The sequence below is a fragment of the Dama dama genome, chromosome 5 (genome assembly GCF_033118175.1).
Source record: "Dama dama isolate Ldn47 chromosome 5, ASM3311817v1, whole genome shotgun sequence".
NCBI lineage: Eukaryota > Metazoa > Chordata > Mammalia > Artiodactyla > Cervidae > Dama > Dama dama.
The window spans coordinates 79830040-79851591 of record NC_083685.1 but is presented as its reverse complement, the minus strand read 5'-3'; the positions used below and the strand labels follow the sequence as shown (position 1 = coordinate 79851591).

Below are 21552 nucleotides of genomic sequence, written 5' to 3'. Positions count from 1 at the left end.
AGTCAGTACAGCTCCACTGGGGAGTTCAGTCTATCTGTTTCAAGTCGCAGTGTGATCCTTTTAGAGAAGATTGTGAGAAACGAAGACATGTGAGGTCACCAAGATCACAGGTCTAAATGGGTCAGGAGTTCCAGGGAAGAAACTCTGGGAGAAGAGTTAATTGTCTAAATGATTAACCAGGAAATGCTCTGACTTCCTAACCCAGCGTTCTGTTTCAAGAGCAAGGCATCCGGACTTGGACCATCCATCATACTTAACAGTCCCTTATTCTTTTGTATTAATGGGAACATTCTTCTATTTTCATATCTTTCTTTAATTTTAATGATACAGTATCATAAATGGTAAGAAGGTTTTGTTAATGTATCACTTGTTTAATATATCTTCTAAAGAAAAGTATTTTAACTTGTTTAATATAATTGTATTTATAAATGCTGGTAGATTTAAAGTTTTAAAGCTTTATATTTTTATTAATTTTGTGGGTAGAAGGATAAAGGATGCCTGTGTAATATTTTTATTTTGAAAGGGAAATGTACAATGTGTGAGCAAAACCATTCAGAGATTTAACACAGTGTTTATACTTACAGTCAGTAAGTATAAATTCTCAGCTATAAAAGATACTGTGTGCAGATTTTGGGACTAACTGATTAGTAGTCACCTAACAGAAGCTATACCTTTAACAGTTTATGTATGCTTTAATTCTGAGAGAAGTTTGGATAGTGGGATAGACTAACATTTTTATCTCATCCCCTCTTTAGGATCCTAAATTCAAATAGTAGAATTGTGAAACTGGTTTTTAGGAGAGGTATCTTGGATATCCAGTTTCTGTGGTTGATCCCTCACTTGCTCATCCAATGACAGCAAGAAGCTTTCTGATTTTAAAGTCTTCTCAATTGACTAGAACTTTCTTATTGGATTCTGCCTCAGTTTTCCTTATAAGCACTGCAGAAACAAAAGGGAAGCCTAGGAATATGAAACTAGTGAGAAAGGAAAGGCACATGGTGATATGTGACATAAATACTCTTCCAGCCATGGTGGGTGTAACAATTCATTTCTTAAATTGCGTTGTGCCTTCCCAATGATGTCAAACCCTAGAAGTATTACAGAGATAGTAGTATTTTAGAAAAGGATGAGCTCTGTTCTGGTCTGCAGTGACTCAGTTTAGATATGAAAATAGGTTCTGAAAAGTGACCTCTTTGTTCCATCTGATTAGACTAGTCCATGTCCATGTGATGAACATTTATTCATCTTTATCAGCAAGGTTTAAAAGATGAATGGATTATCAAGACTCCTACATCTTTTGGTCAGACTGTATTTTGGTAGAATATGTGAAGAGGAGACCCAGTTTCTAAATGAAGGAACTTTGCCTTTTCTCTGTCATGTTGAAAAAGCTGATAAGTAAAATATCACTAAGTGATATTCCTTCCCTTAACTATTCCTTTCTTGGCTTCCTATATGTTGAAAGAGAGAATATCTTTTGAGGAATGTGTGTCAAGCAGGAACCTTGACATGGATTTGGTTTCAGTTGTTTTAAGGCTTAATTAATGAAATGCCTTTATCAGCTTTCCAAACTTTTTTTTATATATTGATACAACAGACCGGGGAGCTGGATCTCCTGCTATACTCACATGTTTGCTACCCATCAGCTAAAGCTATCATTACTGTCTTGGAAAAGTGGCAAAAGATAACATAAAATCTTTGTGTAAATTAGTCAGTAGGGTCTGATACATGCTAACAAGGTTCCTGACTAGCACCTCAGTATTTCAGCACCTTAAACACAATAAATTTCAATCAGTCAACAATAAAGTGAGTGTTTCAACTAGACTTGTTGTCTTGCTTGTTTTTACTATTGAATTGGTGATCAATAGAAACCTCATTCATCATGACTGGTAATCATATTAGTAAAGTTCAAAAGGAAATGTGCTCTGTTTTTCAAAGAATCCAACTTAAAAAAGTCCTGAGTTTTCTTCATTTACACTTGAATAGAGATTGAATCCTTAAAAGGCCATTGAGGATAAGGACAGTTCTTAGACATGCTTATAGAAACCTAGGTTTGGGAAAAGAACCAAAGTCTTCAGTAACTTTAGTCAGTGCAGATGTGAAGGTAGATCCTGAAGGGTGATCTGTCTCATGTGGAAGGTTGGTAGTAGGTGTCAGTGTGGGCCCTTCATTACCGCAGTGATGCCATTTGTATGCCATCTCTGTGGAAGTTAAAATTGCCCAGGGTTGACTCCAAAACTTTGAAGCCAGAGAATAATTTCTCTTGCTTATCAATTCTGCTGACTTTTCTTGTCAATACTGTGTAAATAAGCACAATATATCAGTGAACTAAGCCCTATAGAGCTGTTTGGTTTGATCCCAAGTAGCTCAAGGTACCCAGCCTCATGATACCTATTATTGTCATTCTCAGATCTCAGGGCTTCCTCAAGAGAGAGCAACCACATCTGTATTTTTTTCCTTTCAACTAAGTATCCATATTAAGCCTTTTAGGTTGGGTATCTTAATTCCTTTGCAAGTTTTAAGCAGGAATAGGTGAGGCCAAATCAATCAGTAGGTTACTGTTTGTTTAAAGGTGTTTTTGCATATATCAGATATATAATAATGTATATTTAAAATTTGTTATACTTTTATATGGAATACATAAAAACATAAAATCATAGCAGACTTTTAAAAAATTCTCTCCAGAAGAATTAGATCTATTCCTGTCCTTTAGGAAAGGAGCTATAAAAGGTCTTTATTTGCATTATGTTCTTATGGTCCAACCAATAAAGAAAAAGTGCTGAATTAAGAATTTACTTTAGAATTTATCTCTCAGCTTTAGGTGTTATTAGGCCTAAAATGCCAAAACTATCCCCTAAACCCTCTTTAAAAATTTATTAAATTTTTAATTGAAATATAATTGAATTACAATGTGCTAGTTTCAGCGTGCAACAAACTGACTCAGACACACACACACATATATATATATACACACACACACCCATTTTTCTTCAGATTCTTTTCTGTTATAGTTTATTCCAAGATACAGGCCTTTGTTGTTTGTTTTACACACAGTCGTCGTGTCTGCTGAGCCCAGACTCCCTGATTCACTCCCCGCCACCTCTTTCCCCTTTGGTGACCGTAAGTTTGTTTTCCATGTCTGTGAGTCTCTTTCTGTTTTATAAGTTAAGTTCATTTGTGTCATACTGTAGATTCCACATATGAGTGATATCATCTGATATTTGTCTTTGGCTTGCTTCACTTAGTATGATAATCTCTAGGTCCATCTATGTTGCTGTAAATGGCATTATTTCATTCTTTTTTATTGGCTGAGTACTATTCCATTGTATAAATGTACCACATCTTCTTTATCCATTTATCTGTTGATGGACATTTAGGTTGCTTCCATGCCTTGGCTATTGTAAATGGAGCTGCTGTGAACATTGGGGTAAATGTATCTTTTCAAATTAGACTGTAAACCCTCTTTAGGGATAAAATTCTCAAGGTGACTAGGTCACGCATACCTTTTGCCTTCAGAGGCATTATGTCATTTAATCTTCACAACAAACCTACAATGCAATTATTCTCCACATTTTACAGGTGATCAATTTGCACAATTATTTTGTACAAGTTAGAAATTGTCTTAAATTTTATGTGCTTCTTGCCACAATTTAAAATGTGCTTTTTACCACAATAAGCATGTAGCATAAATCTTAACCTTTTTTAAGTGTAATGTTAATCCTATTCACATCATTGTTCATTTGTACAATTTGGAAAGATTATTGGCCTCAGGTTAAAAGTAAAATGTCTGGCCACAGTCAAATACAATCTGGTCATTTTGAAAACTCAAATTTTAGAAACATACATCAAAAACTTTTGCATTCTTTCTAAAGACAACGTTACTAGAAGGGTTATTCACAAATGTGGTAAAAGTTACTAGAAGGATTATTTTTCACAAATGTGGTAATTAACCAAAAATTAGTTTTCTTTTTGCCTACACTCTTATTAAGCATATATATTTACCCCTTTACTTGTATTTACGATATAGACTTACTTTCAGTCTCACATTGAAGGCCCAGGTCTGATCCACAGTATTATTTCACATCCCAGGGATGTAAGAAGAAAAGAACAGTTTCCAGCCCTCTGACATCACCTAACGTAAAAGCTTGGTACAGGCACAGTTTAGCAAAGAGCTACTGAATTTAAATTTGCAAGAGCTGAAGAAAAACTGCATAAAATGGACAGAATCCTTGCCAGGGTAGCTGACTTAAGAGCAATAAATCAGTGAGATCTACAGCACAGGATCACATTATTCTGGCTTTGTGGCCTTTATAGACACTGAAACCCGGAAGAGCAGAAATCCCTTTGAACTTACATTTGCAGCATTTGTGTTTTTTTTTTTTTGGTCTTTATTTCCTCATCCCGCCATCCCTCTCTCCTGGGTGCAGAATCTGCTTACCTATCTGCTCATGTGGCCTTGATTTACCTGTGGGAGCTTGCTTACTCAGAGAAAGGTACTGAGGACTGGACTGGGTGCAGTTTGGCCATGGCACAATAGAGGGAGGTGGGGAGCCAGAGAAGGGCGAGCTCAGGAACGTGTCTGGGGAAGTGTGCGCGCACCGCGCCCCAGGCAGCCAGGAGGAGGGGGCGGGACGGGGCGGCTGCCTCTGGCTGCTCCACCCTCACTTTGTGTCAGCAGGTAGAGAGCGTGATTGCAGTCCCAGGGGAGGGAGTCCGAGCTAGAACACCAATTACAAACCACAGGCTTCCTCCTCTAGGGAGTTGATCCAGAATTGTCTTTCTGGAAGGGAAGCACTCGAATCCCTCCGAACTTTCCAAGTCTATCCATGATTCAGAGACCTTGCCTTCTCCCTTTGGGATTGTCTGTGTTCCTGGTAGTGAATTGTTGCTGGTGTCTTTGCTTCTTTGCTCTTTCAAGATCTCATCATTTTTATATGCGGTTTGGGGAGAAAAAGGACTTTTGTTAGAAAGGAGATTTCAGAAATGGTTTTGGATCCTCTCTAAGTGTTTTTAGAGTTCTTGGGGACAGTAGCTCTAACCTTGGAGTAAGTTTCTGCCTTTGACCTGCATGGATTATTTTTTCAGGCTGCGGAATTTCTCGGCTTCTACCTGCAGTGTGGGGCACTTGGTTTGGTTGCAGAGTAAGAAGGTGGAAGAATGAACTGTACTTGGTTAAGCAGTTGAAACCTTTTCTTGAGCAGGATCTATAAAAGCATAATTGAATTTGTTTCACCCCCGTGGATTCCAGTGGGCCCGACAGCACAACAGGTTTGCAGATTTCTTTTGAAATTCTTTTTTTTTCTCCCTTTGCCTCAGCGAAAGAAAAGAATCTATATAACAGGTTCATATTCAATTGTTTGGCTTTTCAGCACTTATTCTGAAGACTTAATAAGATTTTTTAATTTGACCTCTGAACACAGTGGGCTTTGTGATTGAAGTGCTTTTATATTTACTTAAGGGTGCACATTTTGAAATCTTAGAATAAGATTTTGTTTGTACAAAGACCCAAATTCTCAAGTGTGCCTAGAAATAGCACAAACCTACTCTACTCAGGATTATTTTTACTTTTTCAGGGCATTCTACTTAGAGCCTGTAGGCTAATCACCTCCTTACTCCCCCTATCTTTTATTCCCCACCCCCTCAAGGAATTTGAAAACGTGTTAGGAATAGTCCTTTGTTTTACTATGAACCCAGAAAATTACAGATTATAAGATCTGGATAATAAAGTAGTTTCCAAAAGCATCTCATGGGAAATCACAGTGCTTGGCATTCTCAAGTAGGGGAATAAAAGGTGGAATCCCTAAGATAGAAAGGAAAATAAAGATAGAAATATGAATTTCTAATGGAAAAGATAATTGGAAAGCCAACCTTTTCAAATATTCTTCTAATTATGAAAGTTAGAAAAGATTGTGATGCTCAGATTTATCCTGTGAATATGTGAAGACATAATTAGCACCTAACTTAATGGCAAATCTAGGTAGAAAATTTAAAACTCATAGTATATTTAAGTTCATGAAAAGTGTTATAGGTTCAGTGGGCCTGGAACTTTGACTAAACTGAAATACAGTTTAATGCTGAAACTTTTATGAATATGTGTAGCATCTTTGGCCATCTCTCAAGGTGTGGTCTGAAATATTGTTCCCTCTCCTTCCCCTTAAAAAAAAAGCTCTGTGATTTTTAGTCTTTTTCCATTGACAAGTTTTGTAACTTCCAAGGGCCACCTCTTCATTTTCCGAGCTGGAGTTTTTCACTCTCATCTTTGATGCATGGCCTTAGTCGTTTACTTTGCCTTGTTTTGTTCATTAACATTGGGTTTAGTGGCTCGAGAAGTTGTTGCATATGCAAGACCAGCACCAGGTGATCTGACATAATAAAAATTCAGGATGTGACATTCAACCTCAAGCAACATTGAAAATTCCAAAGAGAAGTGCGATATCTTTACTAATCATAGTGAAGATGGGAGAAAATGACATACTTGAAGCAGAAGTAGGCTGACAGTAACCTTCTTCCCTGCTTGAGCAGGAATACCACCTGTCCTTGGGAATATACTTTAGAGAAAGGAAGGGCCAAAACTACGACTCGGCTTTCTGAAACTGAAGCAGAAATTTCTTTTCCTCCGTTTGTCTGGATTTGAGAACCTGCGTTTGGTCTTAGCTAGTGGAAGCAGTATGTATGGCCGAAGTGCATCGCTGCAGCTGGTAGCATGAGTGGTGGCCACCAGCTACAGCTGGCTGCCCTCTGGCCCTGGCTGCTGATGGCTACCCTGCAGGCAGGCTTTGGACGCACAGGACTGGTACTGGCAGCAGCGGTGGAGTCTGAAAGATCAGCTGAGCAGAAGGCTATTATCAGAGTGATCCCCTTGAAAATGGACCCCACAGGAAAACTGAATCTCACTTTGGAAGGCGTGTTTGCTGGTGTTGCTGAAATAACTCCAGCAGAAGGAAAATTAATGCAGGTAAGGATGACTTTTATTTTTTTTCACTTTCCATCTGTTTGAAATATACCTTCCTTCTTTTGTCTCCCAAATGGAATTCCACAGAAGGGTTCTGTGGCTTTCTATTTGTTTCATCTTGTTAAACATGTTACTTATTGACATTCTAAAGCAAATTCTGAGTTTATACTCGAGAAGAAACATAAATGCTGTATTTTATAAGATCAACTGCTTATTTTTAACTCTGGTATTGCACTGCATTACATAATAAGACCTTTCTTTGCAAGTGATATATTCTGGACACTTTTTTTTAAATAGATGAAATATATGGGCTTATATTTAATTAACCCAAAGAGTGTACTTATATCCTGTTTTAGATTTGAGGTGAGCACGAAGGAGGTTGATTTTGATGGTCAGCAGCACCCTGAGGTTCTAGAATGCCTGTGGAGCATATTTGATCGCTGTGTCACTTTTAAAATCCAGTCAAGCTTGAGTGCTATGGTTGGCTTTATACCGTGTGTGGCACCCTATTGCTAAGCCCAAAATGGAGAGGATTGGATTACAAAATGGACACAAGGTGTAAACCTGCCTCCTGATCACTTTGGACTTGTCTACACTTTATTATTTTCAACAATTTTAAATTTAACATCTGTTTTTTATTGACCCACAGAGTGTTTCAGACACAGTTTCTTAGGCTTTGCGGTTGTGAATTTTGCCTATAACTCATTCATAGCCTACTCTTATATGTGCTTAATTTATGAACTGACTGAGGCCATAGCATTTCATAGATGAATTGCTCATACCCGCCCCCCACCCTGCAAAGGTAGAGCCTGGGGGGCTCTGCCTTTTTAATGTGGCATTCTAGTATCTTATTCTATAAAATTATATTACTTGTTGATTAAAATTCATTTTATCAAAGGACATTTCTTGCTGTAGCTCTCAGTCACAGGTGAAAATGTTGTTAAATATGATTCATCTTAGCATCCAAGCTCAGATTTTTATTGCATGATATGAACAGAACCAAAATATTGTATTAATTTAAATTTTGGTCCACTCAAAGGAAAAAGATGAGAAAATTTAACAAATTACAGAACTCTCTTTGCCCAACACGGAGTTTTATGTATATCACTTAGTGGCGCTTCATGATCACTTCTTAGGCAATATTTTGAAGCTGGGATAAGTGAAATGGAAGAAGAATTGGGTGAAAAGGAGGGCTCTGTTATTTAGAAAAATAGACAGGCAAAAAGAATATATCTGGAAAAAATAGTGTAAGAATTTTTGGAAAAGAGTCTGTTTAATTTGAACTTTTAGGACAGACTTAGGAATATTTAAAAGTTGAAACCATAAATCATTTTGAATACAATTAGAAAGGAAACTTCCTTCCTGACTTTGCCTGGTCAATACCTTGAAGCACGAGGTATGTACCCCATTTTAATTTCTTGCCCTAAGTAATTTCAGTATGGAATCATATTCTGATAGCTCTGAGGCCTTGGAAGCTGTACTAAAGCTTTGTGCCTTATTAATGTCCTGTGGCAGCATGTTCAATGGGTTAATTATATGCTGCGTTAAATAGTGTCCTCTTTTATTTTAAATTTTTTGTCTTCTATTATAATACATCTCTACGTAAAGTTTCTGTGTATTCATAAAGGAAAAGGTATGTAAGAGATGTTAGCTGGCATTCTCTCTGCGATTTATTACTTTGTCAATCTTTATCATATCTTCTCCTATTTTAACCTTTTTCTCATGCTGGTAGGTATTGCTTAATCCTTTTTTTCCACCTATTAACTTTGAGTCTATCACTGTCTTAAGTATTGATTCTTCACTTTGTGAAGAGGGAATTTCATTGTTATTTAGCAAGACCTTTCCAGGCTTTCCAGTGGCTAGTTTGCGTCATTGGCAATTTTCAGTCTTTCCTTCACCTTTTCTCTCCATGCAAGCCTCTTCTATGTCAGGGTCAGTAATAAATTTGTATATTAGCTTAGTATTAACCTCTGGAGATTTTCAGTATTGGTCCTGGTTTATTGTCTATTAATCAAGTTTTAATCCACAATAATTACTAAATTTTCTTAATAATCTCTATGAGAGACTTAAAAAAAAAACTTTTGAATGAGATGCATCAGTTCTTTTTTATCCACTATTTGATTAACTCTTTCAAAGAAGTCTAGCGTGTTAGGGACACATGGTGTACACTTCTAGAATCCATGCTGTTTGTTCCTTATCAGATTAAACTGCAACGCAGGTTTACTCAACTATGGTTAACCAGGCCTTCCACTCAGCTCAAGTTCTGTTCAAATGTCCTAGAGCTGTGCTTTGCTGCACTTTAGCTTTCTTGGTGGATATCTGTCCCCCTGGTGTCACAAATCCAAAGACACTTTTCTCTGTTGGCATTGCAGAATTTTGGATAATTCTATGTGTCCTTCTACCTATGAATTATTCTAGCTGCCTGTTAAGCTTGATTATCTTCAAAGATACAGTTAAGTCTTTGTAAAATTGGGCATGCTATGCATCAGGAAATGTGAAGTTATGAGGACAATGATTTAAAAAAATAATAATGACCGAGTTATTGTGGTTTCTGTAATTTCCAGAAGTTTCATAAAATCTGACATGTCTTTACATTTTGTTCAGTTATTTCAGTGTATGTACTATTTCATAAGGACCAAATTAACTGGATTTTCATTTGTATTACAATTTGGATTTTCCTTAAACAAAGAGAAACATCCTGTGACAGTGTGCCCCAAATATTATTATTCTCTTTAATAATAAAATAGACCATAGAACTTTCTCCGAAAATAATGTTGTTTGTCTCAGCTTCATCTGATGACTATATATACAAGACCAGGTCTTGGTGAATTTTTGCCCTGATTCTTTTTCCTCCGTTTTCTCTTTACCAAGAGTTATATCCATTGTATAGTATATGTTTAGAGTCTCTTTAAAGTACTATAATAAAGTCAAAATAAAAGAGGAAATGTTGCTTTGGCCATATTTCTTCCATTTCTCAAACTGTCTCTTCTCCGTTTCAAAACTCCCCATCTTAGTCTTGACCAAATTATATTGTTTTCCTTCCTATTTGGCCCAAGAGCCGCTTCTCTGCACAACCGTATTATTTCAAATCCCTGTGAGGGTTTGCCATTGTCTTTAAAGTGTCTACTTCTTAGGTTTCCTCTACATTTGCCAAAATCCTGTCTCTCCCTCTTTTCTGATTTCCTGCTACTTTTTAAATCTGTTTCCCATTTAATGTTTATGTTTAGGATAACGTTCTACCACTCTTCTATCTCAGTATTTCCCTAACTAGCCATCAAAAATCCAGGTCCAAAAAAATTTTTTTTATAATTATGAGTATTGATGGATGTTAACTAAGCTTATTGTGGTGATCATTTCACAGTATATACCTAAAAATAATACAGTGTTATGTATCAATTATATCTCAGAAAGAAAAAACAGAATGTGGGGGATACACACACACAAAAATTCATGTCAAGGAAACTAATTACTTGGCAGTGTGATAAAGACAGTGGTAGCGATTACACTATTATTCTTATTGTTTTGACCATTCTTTCAAATATACTCTTTTTTTCCTCCTGGTTTATACAACTGTAGAGGGAAAATCAGCTGTAGCTTATGCACTGTCTCATTATCCAGCTTTCTGGTTTGTTAACCTCTTATCAACATTTGTTTGTATTATTTCTTAGTTATATTGTTGCTACCACTTCTAAAAATGATTACAGTCCTGTTTTCTTTCTCAATTCTTGCTCTTTATTAATAAACGTTACTTAGAGGGACAACCCAAAATTCATTTTCCTTCTCTTCAAAGCAGAAGCCCAAGAGGATCTGAGTGTAGCGCAGGAGAGGTCACTGATTCTTTAAACATCACATTCTTCCTGCTCAGCTGGTTGTCCTGGATTTTCTTAGACTCCAGGTTAAAGTTATGATCAAGATTAGAATGTGTTGCCCTGGGGCTTCAGACCTGCTATGGAAGCTGTGGCAGGGCAGCGTTTGGCCAGCAGCAGGGAGCACCTCCTGGACAAATTCCCCCTCGCACGGTGTCTCTGCTTGCCCCTTCACTTACCTATTAGTCAGCTCATAGTTATCCTATCTTGGCATTCTCACTTTATTTGTAGTCAGGGCCTGAAGTGAACGTTTTGGGGAGGAGGAGAAAACTTCAAAGTTTAGTAAGTTTTGGCCAAAGCCAGAGAGACAGTGCTGTATGGCAAACTTGCAGTTGACAAAGTGATTAAACAGTAACTAAAGGGACTTGACTTTTAGCTCCAACCCTGCCACTCAGTAGTTGGGTGACAAAATAGCCTTTTCCCTTTCTTGGCTTTATTTATTTATTTATTTTTCTTTCTAGGCTTTAGATTTGCATCTATATAACTGAACCTGGGCCGTGCACTTTACGTGTATCAGCTCCCTGAATCTTCATTATACCTTCAAGAGAGAAATACAGTCCTTTTTTAAAAGATTAGGGCAGATGTTTTTTAATTGTGTTTTTAAATGAAGTGGAGTTAATGTACAATATTATATAAGTTACAGGGCTTCCCTCGTAGCTCAGTTGGTAAAGAGTCTACCTGCAATGCAGGAGACCCGGGTTCGAGTCCTGAGTCAGGAAGATCCCCTGGAGAAGGAAATGGCAACCCACCCCTGTATCCTGACCTGGAGAATCCCATGAACAGAGGAGCCTGGCAGGCTACAGTCCATGGGATCTCAAGAGTTGGACACTACTGAGCACACACAGGACAGCATATAAGTTACAAATATACAATGTAGTGATTCACAGTTACTGAAGGTATAACTCCATTTATAGTTATGATCAAATATTGGCTATAGTCCCTGCGTTGTACAATCTATCCTTGTAGCTTCTTTTATACATAGTAGTTGGTACCTCCTACTCGCCTATGTATTGCCGCTCCTCCTCGCTCCCCCCACTGGGAGAGGCACTAGTTTGTTCTCTGTGAGTCTGCTTTTTTTGTTGTTGTTGTGTTCACTAGTTGTTGTATTTTTTGTTTCCACATCTAAGTGATATCATACAGTAGACATACAGTACTTTTATTTTCATATATTATAGGTAAAGAAACGGAGGCTCAAAGTGAGTCTCAGAGCTATTGGTCAAAGTCTAAAAGTAAGTGGCACAGCTGAAGCTTGAACCCCAGAGATCCTGCTTTGCTCACTCTAAAATTTCGTACATCTGAAATGCTGCAGATGAACACCAGGGTAGGCCTTATATAAATGATGAATTTATTTCCAGAATAGAAGAGAATGCAAATGATGAGTGTTATTCTCTGCAATTAATCCAAACTATATATATTTCTTCTTTTTCTCTTCATTTGTGCTTCATTTACAAAGATATTTGTAAATCAGAATGTGATTTACTTGGTATATCTGTTTTAGTGTAACAATTATTATTACCTGTCTCTTCATTTTATAACAGTAAGTTATTTAATATAGGAACATGAAATAATAAACTTTGAAGTAGTATGCATCTAACTGTCATTGCTCAAGTCAGAGCTTCTTGGAAGCAGAGATTTCAAAGATTTTGTAATTTTGCTTTGAGGCCAGCCTTTAAAAGAAGTATAACTATTTGAAGTACAGTCAACTCTCAGTTATTTATGTTAGTGGGGGTGCAGAAAATTCAGTTAATTGATAACTGACTTTGGCATGTAGTCAGAAGTGTACCATCGGATGTAAATCCTCTGTGCACAAGCAGGCTGAGGTGCTTGCCCCCTGGCATCCCAGCCTGACTTGGCTTTGTTGTTAGAAGCGTGGCACCCAGAAGAGAGAAGAAAGCTACAGATTGTTTTAATGATAATTTTTCAGGTTAAGGAGATATCTCACTTATGTAAAAGCACCCATCAGACAGATTTGTATATATAATCATTCTGCACTTCATGTGGAAATCCAGCAGAATTGTTATACGTTCAAATTCATAAATCTCTCTGGTTGTAGGAGGTAATGAATGAGTGGTGCCCTTGGTTATTGCCCCTATCAGGCTATTTAGTGTCCTTTGAGCTGATTCCAGGGGTAGGCATTTCCTTGGTTTTTGTGGTAAACTGTGTGTGTGTGTGTGTTGTAATTTTCTTTATCTATAAATTAGTCATGGTTAACTTTTTTTTACAGTTTTAAAGATATCCGTGAGGCTCAAGGTTTTGTTTTGTTTTCTATTTAAAAAAGCCTTTACATTTTATCCACTGAGAAGTATTTATTGGAACTTTATGTGCTCCCCCCCCATCCCTTACTCCCTTCAAATTACTAAGTACAGTAGAGGAAAAGATATTATAAATGAGCAGTGTACTATTATAAATGTTCTGTCAGGAACTAGAATTGATAGCAGGGTATTATTGTTAGAGAAGTGTGTGATGATGTTCCATCAAATTTCTGTAGTGCTTTTCTTCCAGGGAGCTTAAAATGATTCACAAATACTTGTAAACCAAATATGGGTGATACTCCCTTTTATAGAAAAGGGAACCTAACGAGAGAGAAAGCAAGTTAATTATCTTAGAACAAAGTCACACAGAAATAAATGGACCCTGTGTATTTTGCAGGAGATAGATGAATAATCCACTTTTTTTTTTTTTTAGTAGTCCACTTTTTAAGTTATCCAAGGATGTGCTTTTCTCAGGGAAATCCTCAAAAGCTAAAGTATTGTCAATGGCTGAGATATAGGATATGGTCCCAGTATCCTCTGTTGGGACCTATGTTGCTCAATTTGGCAATTCAGCTATGGGTGAAGCAGAGTGCCAAATATTCGTCTCAAAAAGCCCTCTGAGCTGACTCTGTGACCTGCATTCATTGTTTTGTTGAGAATTGTTGGAGTGGGAGCCAGAGCCTTTACAATGAGCTGCTGAGGGCCTGCAGGACCTGGCCCGGCACCTGCACCTCTCACCTCCTCAGCCCTCACTCTGCTCCAGTTGCTGTGACCTTGTTGTCCTTCAGCTGAACCGGGCCTGCTCCCACCTCAGGGCCTTTCCGCTTCCACGTCCCATTTACATCCCAGGCACTTTCTTCTCTTAGTCCCTCCAATGTCAGCCCCAAGTGTCAAATCACCTTCTCACGAGGCCTTCCTGGGCCTTCCTGCTCTGAGGACTCTTCCTGTTTCCCCAGGGCTCCTCTTCTCCGTCCCCGCTTTTCTCTTCTTTATAAACTTGCTGCAGGGGCACACACTTTCATGCTGTCTCCCCTCAGGAGGCCGTGAGCTCTGTGCAAGCAGGGATTTCATCTCTTCAGTTCAGAGCTGTGTTTTGGGGAATAGGGCTTTCGTATACATTAGTGCTTTTCACATAGCAGGTACTCAGTAAATATTTACTGAACGAATATAAGGAACATTATGGTGGTGCTGAGTGTCTGTGATTGGTCAGAGATCACTCTAGGATGAAACAGACTTATTTATCTCATCACATTTTTTAAGTACATTTTTTGAAGTCAATTATTGAGTGCTTTGGGCTTGATAGAGCATGCTGTATTCTGTTACTTCTCTGACTTATTACTGACAGCATAGTGTCTCCTTGAGTGTCATTTTCAAACTGTAAATTTGGCTATAAACAATTTGTTTGGTTTAATCAATATCCTTTACACAGCACTTACTTAGTTTTAATAGCCCAATAGTTTAACTGTTAATTAAACTAGTTAAAATAGTTTAACTAGCCCAATCCCTGCTCTTTAGGAAATTCTCATTTTCCAAGAAAAATGCATCGGGGTACTGCTGTTAAATCTGTGATTATAAGATGGTATGTGCATGTGTGGCGTGCCCAGTGATGTCTGATTCTTTGCGACCCCCCCTAGAGTGCAGCCCACCAGGATCCTCTGTCCATGGAATTTTCCAGGCAAGAAGAATACCGGAGTGGGCTGTCACTTCCTCCTCCAGGGCATCTTCCCGACCCAGGGATCAAACCCATGTTGTCTGCATTAGCAGGCAGATTCTTTACCACTGAACCAGCTGGCAAACCTGATTATAAGATAATAGCATGCATCCAAAGGACCTTACCTTCTTAGTCCTTAGGGCTTGTGAATCCCAATTCTGATTCTGAGATACCCTAACACAGTGGTTTTTGATCTTCTTTTTTGGAGGGGGATCACTGGCCCCTTTGAGAATGTGATGAAAGTGATTGACCAAATGTACTTAACGTACAATTTTGTATAAAATCCCAGTGGAGAGAATCTCTGAGACACATGTAAGAATCTAAAGATTCTAGATTAAGAGCTGTTATCCTAGAATAATCCCAGTTATTTCAGAAATGAAACCAAATTCTCAAAACTAACTTACCTTGAGTTTACTTAATTTGAAAAATCTTTGTATACATTAGGAGAAGTCAGACAGACAACAATATTACGGTGCAGTTATAAGAAGGTTGGCCTGACCTAAGATGACCTTAGATACAAAAATTGGTATCTGACCAAGACTGCTTGTGTGTGGTTAAGGAATTGTGCTCCCCAAATATTAAGTGAAACCGCATCAAGAAATGCCTGTGTGTGCGTGTGTGCTAAGCCCCTGGAGTCATGTCCGACTCCCTGCGATCCCATGGACCACAGCCCGCCAGGCTCCCCCTGTCCGTGGGATCTTCCAGGCAAGAATACTGGAGTGGGGTGCCATTTCCTTACACCCCTTCATCATGGTGGTTTCACTCAAAGACACATAAGAATAAAAGATATTTTACTACTTTGTTTTGATATAAGCAGAACAATTGTGGCCCTGTGTGCCCATTTGGTCCCTGAAGTCAGAGAAGAGAAGCTGTAAAACCAGCTAACTTTGGTGACTTTTCCACATCTGTTTGTCTTCTATCCTTTAAGCTCCATTGCTTTTCCTAAGGTAGGAGGCCTTGGGCCTCCTTCAATTTCAGTTTGCTCTAACGGAAAACTTTGAATCTCTTTAAAAAACATTTATTATTTCTTGTATGTTTGTTTTTAAATAACAGGTAAGCTACTTTACATACTCTTCTTTTTATCTGGGTTCTAAACATTACAGTTCATTTTCTTTTGATATTTTTAAATATATTAGAGTTTGTATTTAATTTCAAATTTAGAAACATCAAAATAATCAAAGTGATTTAAATTAGGGTTTTTAAAATTGTAAACACAAAGTCTCACATTTTTCCTGGAGAGAGGAAATTAGATTATTTAGATACTACGATCCTGAATCTGAAGCAGTGCTTTTTCTTCAGGATGGCAATATAACTATCTTCAAGACCCCTGTTTGTTTTTTAAAAATCTAGAGCACCTCTATTTGATGGAAATCAACCATATATTACTGTAATTTAAAATAGCATAGTCAGTTATCATTACCTATCAATTTTGTGTATGTTAATATATCAAAAGGGCACTGTTGTGCATAACTAACTATATGATAGTTGATAATTGACAAACACTGCTGCTGTTATTTCTGTGGAATAACTTGGATAAGACTGAAGACCTTATGTTTTATGCCTACTAATCTTGCTGTTTCCTAAAAATTGATTGTAGATTTTCATTCTTTTTTCTCCTGCTTTCTACAGTATTATGAATTATCCATTCTTAAAAAGAAATCTTTCACATGGTTCCAGTTTTGTGTTCTTTCACTGTTATATCTTCTACTTAGAATCATATTGGCTAATCTAACTTTAAAAATCTTGTGGCCAAATTATTTTTAAATTTTGTGAAGGACTTTATTGGCCTTTTACTGGAATTAGGTCCTATTCAGTTTTCCTTACCTAGGGTGAAATACAATTTTGGGTGGGAGGGCAGAGGACTAGCCCCCATTTGTAAAATATAATCATCAGATTTCAAGTTAGGAAAAAACCTAATCCAATCATTTCATTTTACAGAGGAAGAAATAAACTCAGATTAGTGCTTTGCCAGTCAAACAATTGCCAATCTACTGCCATATCTTACTGGCCAGCATTTTTAGCAAACCTTATTTATGTATTTTAAACTTTTTTGGGTCATTGTGGGAAGATTAAAAAGCAGATGTTGGCAGAGATTTTCTCCCTGAACATTCCATTAAGAAGATATTATGGAGTGCCGTAGGGTCTCTTTCGTCTTTGATCCCTAGTCAACTAGAAGGCATACTTAAAAACAAGTAAACAGACAGAAAAATACCTTGCTGCAACTTAGCATTACTTTACATGGTGCTATGCATACAGTAAGTTATGCCACAGAATCACTGCACGAGGTGGCCTTTGGTCCTGGACTGTGTTCTCAGAACAACAGAGGCTCTTTATGAACTCTAGGCCAAGATCCTTATTGAGAGTGGGGACTGCTCTGGAGTCTCTCCATGTCTTATACTTGGGGTCTTCTGCTGTGGGGTCTTCACTTCCATACTCTGGGCCAGGTCCTGTGGGAATGATACAAAGGACAGCACCCTTGCCTAGACCAACTGAGGAGATACAGCTTTAACAGTGGAAAGCAGTATGTGATGAACGCCAAACAAGAAGTGCAGGCATAAATGCATCATAGTGCCAATTTTCATTTTCTTAGCAGTCATTCAAATGACTGTGGTGATTCTGTCTCGAGGTCCACTATGATTGAAGAAAAAATAAACAAAAAATGTAAAATTTTAACCCAGGCAACTTCAAGTAGTTTAAATCTAGAGGACAGTTACAGCCCAAACAGTCATACCTTCTAATTTTCACTTTTATCAGTTAAGTATAGGTTATAATAGTGCCTGTATGTATAATATTCATCAGTAGCATTTTCTTTAGAGGTCCAAATAACTAAACACAATGGCTTTCTTTTAAAATTGCAAACTGGCTTTCTAAAATGAGAAGTTCCTGTTAAATTGTAGTAAAATTAAATAAAAAATTTTAGCTTTAAACAGAATTCAACACATTGGGAGTTCTGTTTGAATTGATAATCTCATTGGCTCATTTTAAATCTTCATAAACTGCATAAAAGAAAAAATAAATACTAGGACTATATAGAAGGTGAAAAATATTTTTTAAATTAATTTATTTAATTGGAGGAAAAATATTTGAATATCATCTATATTTAGAAAATTTAGAAAAAGCCTTCAATACCAAGGCTTTTATTATTATCATTGACTTTAGTCATTATTAACTGTTATTCTCATTCTCTTGGTTTTAGTATAATTTACCTGTATGCTATGACGAAAACACTAGGTTGTTACCTACTGTGAACTTAGTAAACTGTATTGTATACATCATATATTTTTATTGCTGTCAGAGATTATTTGAAATTTAGTTGTCTCCCTTTGGACGTAGGAAAAGTTCACAGGTGCTTTGTGACCATTTAAAAGGTAAAGGCAAGTCATTTAACCTTTCATCTGTTGGGTTAGGGTTGGTGGAATAAGTAAATAACCTTTAAGTTTCTTTCCAGCTCTAGACATTTAGAGGTTATACTTATTTCAGAAATAGACTTATTAAACAAAAGGACATGCAATTTGCTTATTTTTTTCCCCTTGAGATAAAATTTATTTGGTAGGTAGTCACAGATTTTTTTGGTCAGAAGAAAATCTGACCAAATTCCTTAAAGTCACACAACAAATTAGTAGCCAAACTAAGCCCTAGACTCAGTTGCACTTTAGTCCTTTGGTCCTATACTGTGTTTGCATTCAGTTAACACACATAGAAAGGACTTTTTCTTTGGAGTTTCATATTTTAAAATATGTGTAGTAGATTGAGGACCCTTGTTCTAAATCCTTCATCAAGGCTCTCCCAGTGACCAAATCACACTGACATCAATGACGAGCTTATGTCTAAGTGAATCCGACCGAACCTTTGGAAAGGCTTGAAAAAGCCAGAGATAGCCCAGAACCATTGTAGTAAAAGGAAGATTATGAACCTGCCCCTAAAATAATTTGTAAAGTTGAATTATTAGAAGTTAAGCTGAATAGTTAGGCTAGAAATAAAATTTCAGGATAGCTGATGGGTGCCGTGTGTGGAGCTGTGGGTTAGAGCGTTAGTATGTGAGCATATGGGGGCATTTGGGAGGAGTGGAAGTGGGGCCATCTGATTAGTAACTGTGCCTTGTTATTAAACAGTGACTTTCCGCATTGTGTGTCCCCAGAGTTGGAAAACTTCCGCTGGCAAAAATAAAGAGAAGGGCTGCCGTGCTGTTGCTGAGGGCCCTACAGTAGACACAAAAGCGCCTTCTCAGAGGCCTGCAGCGGAGGCGGCTTGTACAGGCAGGCCCGTTCCTCTCAAAGACTGGGAATCAGATTCTTTCCCCAGGGGGTTTCCAACTAGTTTGCACTTCAGAAAAATCTTTTCTTTCTCCTGCTGTTCACGCCCTGCAAAGAATTTTCTTCCAACCAAAGAAATTGTTTTCTAATCAAAGATTCTTGTCCTTAGTTGTTGGACATCAAAGAAAGTTTGGAGGAGACTGGGGGATTATGTGAGTGCCTAGAGTTTATTTTGAATGCAAACTTGCAACATTAGCAAGTCTCCCAGAGAATATACTTATTTAAGGACTGGGAGCGAGCCTAATATAGCCAAGGCTCTGTTTTTCCTTGGTTGGATGTCAGGTACCCCAGTCAGATACAAATGAGCTGAGCAACTCTGTCAGGACTTAACTCCTGTATGTTTGGTTCTTGACGTTCTTCGCAAGGGGAAAGGTACCCTTATTCCACCTACCCTTTTAAAATCTGATATTAGGGAACATCAAAATCTATTGATAAACTCGAAACAAAACCCCCTCTTTTTTAACCTTCAGTACTTCAACTCTTTTAACTTCTCCCAGGACGGTTAATGAGATCACCAGTGTTGGGAGCCGCATTCCCTGCATTCCCCCACTGCCTCCGAGGTGTTGATGATGTCATTTTCTCCCACAAAGGAAACCCTCAGCACCCCAGGGCCTGAACTCAGGTCTTGGCAGGTAAATGAAGGAGGAACTTAAACTGTTGGGTTGAGTCAGGCGTAAAAAGGCACGACCATGTTAAGCACCAGCTTCATAGTCTCATCTCTGGGGCCTGACTAGGGAGAATTTATCATTTAGGGAAAATTAAGACTGTAACTTTAAGAAATTATTTTCTGGGTAAGAACAATGATTCACTTGATATTTTGGTTCTTGCGCTTAGGGACATTCACAGGGCATTGTTCTCAGATTATGGCTCCTTCTTAAATATCCTTCTCTTGAATCCACAAATTTTTTCCAGTTTTTCTGGAACCCATTTGCAGATTATCTAACTTTTCTTCTAACAACAACAAAAACAAGAATTAGGAAAAATAAAGTGATGAATCAAGAAGATTTAGGCAGAATTATGCCCTGGGTAAAGTACATTCTTGTTATTTTACTCTTGGCTCTGTGAATATGAACAGAAAAGAGTATTGCTCTAGAAAATTTCCAATCTCTTTCTATCCCTTCATCGCAACCACAAAGTAGTGGTTGGAAATAGAATTCCAGGAACACCAAAAATGCTCACAATTTCAGTAGTGGCAGCTACAGTGCCCCCACAGGGATCTCTGAGCATTCTTCCTCGGGGGCCTTCTTGTGGCCTCTTTGTGGTTAGGAGCCCACATCATCAATCACAAAGGCTTGCCCTGAAGACAGACCTGCTAAAAATGTCAGTTATCTGTCCTTGCCATCAGAAATAATTCTTTATATTTTACTCTGTTCTGAACTAACATGCTATAGTTTTTTTTTTTTTTAAGAGAGAAATGCAGCCTCTTTGATGGACTCATCAACTGACCATTTTCACAGAACTTTAAGTACACTAGTTTATAGTACTAGGAAACTGTCTGAATGGGTGGGTTAAGCAGGATTTACCAAAGGTTTTTATTCTACTCAGTAGTGCTAACTTGCCTGTGTTACTCCTATGCAGATATTAGATTGCAATTGAGGGGTTTTATTTCATTTACTTATTTTTGATTGTTTTAAGACTTTATCTTCTAAATGCTTACATATTTGGCTGCAGCACGTGGGATCTTGAGTTGCAGTATGTGAATGACCAGGGATTGAACTCTGGCACCTGCCACATTGGGAGCATGGAGTCCCAGCCACTGGACCACCGGGGAGGTCCCAAGGCTTTATTTATTTTATTAGGAGTTTGAGGTTTGGGCTTCTCTGCTGGCTCAGACAGTAAAGAATCCACCTGCAATGCAGGAGATCTGGGTTCCTGCAGAGACACTGGGTTGGGAAGATCCCCTGGAGAAGGGCATGACAGCCCACTCCACAGTTCCAGAAGAGCCTGGTGGGCTACAGTTCATGGGGTTGCAAAGAGTCAGACACGACTGAGCAACCAAGCATGGCATGGCGCAGCACGGCCCAGGAGTTTTAGGTTCACAGCAAAACTGAGAGGAAGGCATAGCAATCAACCGTATGCCCCTCCTTCCCACGCTCGCGGAGCCGCCTCCATTATCAGTGTCCTCCAGGAGAGTGGTGCGTTCATCAGTCGGTGAACCCACACATCATTGTCACCTGCAGTCCATAGTTATATAGGGTTCACACTTGGTTTGAGGTTTTTTAAACACTAAGCATATATGGAGAAAATTCACTGAAGTGTGTGTCCCTTTAGCTTATATGCAGGAATAACTTGAACTATAAGGGAAGCACCCAACCTGCAGCAGACCTTTCATTTTCGTCATGTCATTTCTTCCTGAGTTGGTGTATGATTGAACCAAATTAATGCTATTATAGAAAATGCCGTTTTTCAGGCAGTATCAGTCTTCAGGGTATGGAGCAGGATTTGGCGTTTTGTTTCCATT

The 21552-nt window shown here is 38.1% G+C and overlaps 1 protein-coding gene across 2 annotated transcripts in view; it reads left to right on the top strand.

The window, feature by feature from the left end:
- Nucleotides 1-4673: 4673 nt before the first annotated feature.
- The window catches only part of RNF43 (ring finger protein 43), a 65949-nt gene continuing 49070 nt past the window's right edge, over nt 4674-21552 (top strand). Inside the window, exons 1-2 of one of the 2 annotated variants that reach the window (XM_061142622.1) lie at nt 4675-5265; nt 6316-6952. In XM_061142622.1, coding sequence (XP_060998605.1) covers nt 6701-6952 — 252 coding nt within the window. In that variant the 5' untranslated portion in view covers nt 4675-5265; nt 6316-6700. Of the gene's footprint in view, nt 6953-21552 lie in introns of both variants that reach the window. The other variant, XM_061142623.1, reaches the window with a different exon arrangement.